Below are 7,028 nucleotides of genomic sequence, written 5' to 3'. Positions count from 1 at the left end.
TTGTATTTGGTTCAAATAGCCGGAGAAACTAGATTGAATCTTTTTTCAATGGTTTTTTGAAATTGTATGAAAATTGTATAATTAGCATTTTCCCATACATTTGATGCAGGCAATTGTATAATAAGCTTTTTCGGTGTGGGGAAATTTAAAATAAGCATTTTCGGTTTATGGATGTCAACCCGGGGTCACATTACCTTTCCAGGCCTTTTTGTTGGTTTTAATTGGTTTTCTTTAAAGACCGCTCAAAAACCGCTCAAATCTTGCTTGAAAAACCGTTCAAAAATCACCGCAAGAAATGAGCGGTTTTTGAGCGGTTTGAGCGGTTTTTCCAAAAAAACCGCCCAAACCGCTCAAATCTTGCTGAAAAACCGCTCAAACCGCTCAAACCGCTCATATCTTGAGTGGTTTTTGAGCGGGATCTCGACCCGGGCAGTGAAAGCTAATCAAAAATGCCCAGCTAATTAAGTGAAACCAAATGATTAACTATTCACACTTAGAAAGAACTTGGTTGTGCGATGACTAAAAATTTGAACTACGCTATGAGAAAAGTCAGTCATTTTCAGATACTGCAGATTTGACCGTACAAGTAGTTCCTTCACTAATTAGCAATGTTGATTGGAACAAATTTGGAACTTGTTCACTTGATTGTCAGAGCGATAACGACGCTCATAGTTTCGATGAGTCTTCACAATGATTTTTTAAGAGTGAATCAAAAATGTCCAGGTAAATAACTTAAGCCAAATGGCCATTCACACCGAAAAAATAAATCAGCTGAGTGACGGCAATTGATTGAAAATTGTAGAAAAATGTTTTTAAAACGAGCCAATTTTGACGATAATTATAATTTGGATAAAAACTTTGAATTTTAATTGACTGAACAGCTTAAAATCTTTCTTGAATTTTTTTGGGGGACTTTTGTAAACATGGAGTTTGCATTTTCAACATTCATGCGAACCCTTCTTATCATGGCTTGGCTTAATATGTCCATGATTCGTGGTTCTTTTAAAGAAGAGCCGTTTTTGTTCAAGTTCGGCCAGAGCGAGGGCGACACTTTCATTGAAAAAACATACCCACTTAGCTCGCGACGCGGCTTCGAGTTCGGAAGGTGCTTCATGATAAAACAGAAATCAGTGTGCGAAATCCACATTTGCACGGACGGAACTATCAACCTGGACAACGAAATGATTTACATGGACAACACGGCGGTCGAATTAGATCCCGCAAGTCGTATTTCAGTCGCCATGACCCCGACAATTGGCGCCGACAACATGATGGACTACATGTGCAGACCTGAAAAACAAATCTACTACTACTCAAGTCTCGGATATAACCCGGAGCAAATCTGCTTTTACTACAATTTGTATCTCTACTCTTCAATTTCTGGACCTTTCGGTATAGAAATTTACCAAATTCCTCCACCCCCATACAACCCTGAGAACTATTTGGCTGTTATGAATTGGAACATTGAAAATGACGCCGCGATTTACGGGAGCTTGCTGACTATGGGATTGGACGACAAGTTGACCGTGGAATTGATGGGCGTTGATCAAACCAAATACCCAAACCTGGCTGGAAATGTTTTGTACCGCAAACTCATTTCAGCAGAAGATTTTGATTTAGCAAACAGCCTGATTGGGGGAGATTTCAGAGGCGACTTCGGTTTTGTCGTGACCTACTACAAGGTTCAGCAATTTGGGGCTAGTGCGCTGTCGTTTTTCAACAGCTACCAGCTTGTGTTCGTGTGTGACAGCAAACGAACGGCTGCTGATTTCACTGACGATACATGCTACTCAATTTCAGACTACTACGAGATCAACTTCGGCTCATCCCGGAACGACTTCCTCTACGCAGGTTTCTACTTGGTGCACGAACCGGTTGAAATGGGACGATTTAGACGCGGTAAGTAACGCCAATCAACCCTCCTCCAAATTATCGGCACCGCATAAAACACGTCGTAAAAAAGACTCTCGCCTAGAATGTATAACAAGGATAGCCAGTTCCTGCGCAAGTATCACAGATTTAAAAAAAAAACAGTTTTTTGTCTTTTTTTTGCATTCATGGGGTGTGATAAAAGGATCTGAACGAAAGTCTAGATCCTAGACGTAGTCGATATTAACAAAATAAGGCGTTTTCGACAACAGTTTTTCTCAAAAATGAATACCAAAAACTTTTTGCAAAAAATATTTTTTTAATTAAAAAATACCTAGAGGGCGCTAAAAAACTTTACAATCCTTTTATACACCTGCTTATTCGCTCGAAATTGAGAATATTTTTTGATAAATTTTTTATTGTCGTTTGAATTACAAGTGAAAAGACTGTAAAATGATACATCTTTTGACCCATTCCGACGATATTTTTGGGCAACTGATTTTGCGTGGGAAAATAAAACTACCAAAGACTAAGCTCCTCCCCATTATCAGTGGTCGGTGGTCAATGATCAACGATAATAAAAGAAATATTGTTAGCAATTATAATAATGATTGAAAAAGTAGAAGAAATCGTAATAGTCGAAAAAACTTACAAACAGAATATAGACTAGCATATATACAATTTCGAAATTGGAGCTGCAGCTGTCATTAGAACAATTCCGAACATTTTAAGAAGCCCAGATAAAAAATAATGCGGGAAAAATTCCAGTTACAAAACATCTCCAATTATGATTGTGATTTTAACTAAATTAGACATCAAAAAAGACGAAAAAAATTGGTCAAGAAATTAAAGATACAATGGTCTGCAGAAAAAACACCTGAGCAGAACTACCTTTTTCATTTCAAAACTGGGGACAAAAAAATTTTCAAATTAGTTTGATCAAATAAAGTTGATCGATTATCAATGACGTTTAGCCTGTCAAACTAAAAGTAGATAACATTTAGGATTGAGCTCTTAAACTGGGGTTTCACAAATACTCGACCGCCGATACTTCTGAACTGAATTAACATTTACTGTTTTAACAGAGGTGATTGATGCTTTTGCGCCGCCTCCTCCGAGCAATTTTGGTGAGTCTGATTCAAGTTTCACTGTTTTGAAAAATTTTCTATGAAACCATAATTTTAAAAATGCTTGCAAACGTCTTTTGAAAAGTTTAAGAAATCAAAAACCGAAAAATTTTTACAACTTAGAGCCAAGCTATTCAATGCAAACGTATAACTGGATAAAATTGATATTCCAAACAAAGCTATTAATGTAAGAATATGTATCAACTTCTTAAAGGACTAATTTATTACCCTTTTTAAAATTAACTAATTAATTTTTTTTTCAAAGACGAGCTGTACGAACTTCCCTACTCGCGTTGCGCGGCTGCCTACAAACTGGCCGAAGAAAGCAACACGAATTTGCCCGGGGTTTGGATCTACGAAGTGGTGCAGAACTACAATGAAAACGACGGCATCGCAATCAAGGGGGGACCTCTGCATCGCTACTCCTTCGATGACCTATGCCCGGGGGCCACTTTGCCCAACACGACTGTCTCAATGTTCGAACACAATCAAGACAACAACTTTCAGTTTGAATTGAGTCCTTGTAATAGCAAACTGAAGTCCTGGAAACATGTAGCGTTCAAGTTCGTCGGAACTTTTGAAGTCCAAACCGAGGCCCAATATGACTATCCGTGCTCCAAGATCAGAGGCAAATTTCCCAAAGTTTGGGGTGTTAATGAACCGGTGAAAGTGATGTTGGTTTTGGACCATGTTGCCATGGATACTGGATTGACAGTCGAGTTTGTATCGCCACAGCAGGAGTATTCTGTTTCTCAGATAACTCTGACAGTTGAGAAGACGGAATCCACTGTTGAACTCACGTGGTCTGATTTACCCACTTCCGACGGCCAGACCTACGATCTGGAGAGAATAGAAGTTACCGCAAATGGTAAGTGTAATCCAAATCTAACTTTTAAAATAAATAGCCGGTTCCTTCGCATGACCATATTTGAAAAAAGTACAATTTTCATTTCAAATTTGTAGTTTTTTATTGTTCCGACCATTTAATCTTTTTCCGACCATATTCATAAAAACTACATTTTTTTTTCAAATGAGAGACGTTTTTTTGCGTGGTGTGATGAAATGATCTGAACGAAAGCCTAGAATTTAGGCATACTCTATGGTCATAGTAAAACAGGCACATTAGACAACAATTTTTTGCAAATAAATCCAAGAAAATTTAAAAAAAATATGAACAAAATTGTAAAACATTTTTTAAATTGTTATCGTAGATGTTTCGAATAATTTTGGAGCTTTTAAGTTAAAATTGCTCTTAAAAATTTCAAAAACTATTTTTTTTATATAAAAATAAGTTTATGGGGTCAGCTCGTATTTTTTTTGTTTAAAATCGGACTAAAAATCAAAAATTTCAGACCGGTTCTTATCGACACTGAGAAAATTTATCGCGTTACGACTGAAAAGGCCTTAATACTCGACTCAATCCGATGATTATTTATAGTACCTGGTTTTGCGGGAGAAAAAGGAAAAAAGAAACAAAATGCAATTGAAGACAAAAGTCCACCCCATTTTCAATGGTCGAAACCATAATCGCTAGCCTTGAAAAAAAAATTGGCAAATTATTTCAAAAAAACATCATCTGACAATAATACAGTGACCATATAAAGGATCTTCATTGATATTTTTTTCCTGATCCATTATTGGTCAAGCAGCAGTGAGGTTACATGAATAACAATCTTTTATAATCGATTTTCGTGGTCGAAAATGTTGGCATTATAATCGAATTTAATTCAACTTTGGTACCACGCACTTTGGTACCAATCCCCTACCTGGCGCCCTCTCACCTAGCCCCCACCTATTTTTCCAACAGCAACCCCCCTTCGCCCCCCCCCCCCCCCCCCACCTAACCCATTTCACCTGATCTCCACATAACCCCACCCACCTACCGAACCTCTTACACACAAACCTCCCCTCATCCAGACCTACTTGACACGCCCTTTATGATTTTTGGAGGCTTAAAGATCTGTAGGGTTGTGGGGTGCTTGATAAAAGTGTGCGTGTGTGTTTTTAGGGGGGTAGGATGGCACGCATACGGTGTTTTTCACGTATTTTACGGTTAACCGAAGTAAAGTGTACGTGATGGGGAGGGGTGGTGGTTAGTGACGAAATGGTAAGTAAGTGGTAAGAATGGTGGGAGTTACTGTGAAAAAATTAGGGGGAGGGAGATGAATAGAAAAAGACGAGTAGAAAACACTATAACTTTTTGCTGTAGCCAAATGTAAAACTTAATTAACCGATTGCAGTTCAAGTTTGGCATATTTGATTTTACGGTTTTGGAAAAACCGAGTTATTACTCAGAAAAACTGTTACAAATCATTTTAACTTATTAAAATCCATTATATTCTTTTATAATTGATGTTAATGAATTAAGTTGATTGCTATTTATTTGTTTTTTAATCGCTTATTAATCAATTATAATGAATCTTTTAGATTTTCATGGAAACAGACCATGAAAATCTAATATACTCGTTTATTATTCATGATCCTTATTGCGAGGTCTTTACTATACCCTAACTTTGGTCCGAAGAACGTATAAAAAATGCCCATATTGTGAACAGGATAGTTGACTACACAGAGAGATATTGAATAGAAAACATTCTGTAGATTTCGGGGATTGCTTCTCTAGGTTCGTTCTCTCTTCTCACTCTCACTTAACGACACCGCAAAGTAGTCCCATGGGTAGTGAATTCAGCGGGACGACTGAGATTTACTACTATCTACAAATCTGAAGAGTTTAAGTTAGTGGGAACTATTTTGTAATGTTTTATGTTACTCGCCCACTTTTCGTAATGAGGCTGTCTCGACCCCTCTCACAATCTCGAAAATTTCCAGTTGTCATTAAATTCAGATGAAAATCGGTCCGAAAACAGAAGGCTCTAAATGACCAGAATAATCTAAAAAACCAATTAAGAATAAAGGGTCCGAGATCATTCAACACAATTGCCTAATTGCAATTCAACTCCCAACTAACTTAACTAAATGATTCTCTCTCTCTCTCTCTCTCTCTCTCTCTCTCTCTCTCTCTTTCTCTTTAGAGGAAAATCCAAATTGACGAATTACACACAATAATTCCAAACAAATACTCAATTTGAGCTGCTAAAATTAAAAGTGTCACTGCGGATCACTTTTCTTTCGAGGCACTTTAATTGAGTTCTCTGACTTCTCAAACCACTCTTCTCAACTCTGATGTGAACCGACTCTTATATTTCGCTAATTCGCTCTCTCTCTCTCTCTCTAACAATGAAAACCCAACTATTTTACTCAATTGCAAGCTTGTTCTGCCTGAGGATACGCTATATTAACCTCCTTAAAATTTTCTGTTTCAGTGTTAGTTATAGTTAGAGTTATGGTCGTCACTATAAGTCCTGACAATTATTTTGGCATCCCACAAGCTAGGTCCCTACCGGACTCTTCCTCTGTCGATGCGAATCCTAAATTCCGAGTTCAATATAGGTATCTCTAACTATGTGCAAACATCAAGTTCAATTTCACCTCTAAACCAAGTTATGTTTATTTGACCAGTCATAAAGGTTTATTCCAGTAACGTTCCGACTTCCAGGGGTCAGGGGAAGACACCATTTATTGGCTGCAAACCCATTTCTAACATCTAAAGTTCCGATTCATACTCTATTCAAATCTCGACCTTCTGGTTATTACAGGAAAGTAATTTTTTTATTAAGGCCGAAAGCGTGCCAAAAAGCCCCCTCTGGGGAGCTAGGTAAATATGCAATCCATTCAAATTATTTGGGAGACCTGCTTCCCATGCATGCTCCTTTTACCGCCAACTTCCTCTATGACTATTTTTCTTTAGTCTGGCTAATTTTCTATTAATAGCTCATTCCCCAAGCTAAGCTGAACCAATTGTGTGCCAAGTCCTCTTTAATTAGTTTCACTAACTCAAGGTTACAATGCAAAAGCTAAATCACTTTTCATTTTCTGCTTCAGTTGCCAATAGAAACTCCCCAAGTATTAGTAGGTTGATCATTTTCATTTCCAAACGGTTGGTGCTGGGGAATGAGCAGCTTTGATGTGTTT

At 37.6% G+C, this 7,028-nt stretch overlaps 1 protein-coding gene across 1 annotated transcript in view; it reads left to right on the top strand.

Moving 5' to 3' along the window:
* Positions 1–774: 774 nt before the first annotated feature.
* The window catches only part of LOC134847646 (uncharacterized), a 46,341-nt gene continuing 40,087 nt past the window's right edge, over positions 775–7,028 (top strand). Inside the window, exons 1-3 of the mRNA XM_063864800.1 lie at positions 775–1,899; positions 2,955–2,996; positions 3,262–3,864. Coding sequence (XP_063720870.1) covers positions 924–1,899; positions 2,955–2,996; positions 3,262–3,864 — 1,621 coding nt within the window. The 5' untranslated portion in view covers positions 775–923. The remainder of the gene's footprint in view (positions 1,900–2,954; positions 2,997–3,261; positions 3,865–7,028) is intronic.

Source organism: Symsagittifera roscoffensis, chromosome 6 (assembly GCF_963678635.1).
Source record: "Symsagittifera roscoffensis chromosome 6, txSymRosc1.1, whole genome shotgun sequence".
NCBI lineage: Eukaryota > Metazoa > Xenacoelomorpha > Acoela > Convolutidae > Symsagittifera > Symsagittifera roscoffensis.
This window is presented reverse-complemented; position numbering and strand designations above follow the sequence as displayed.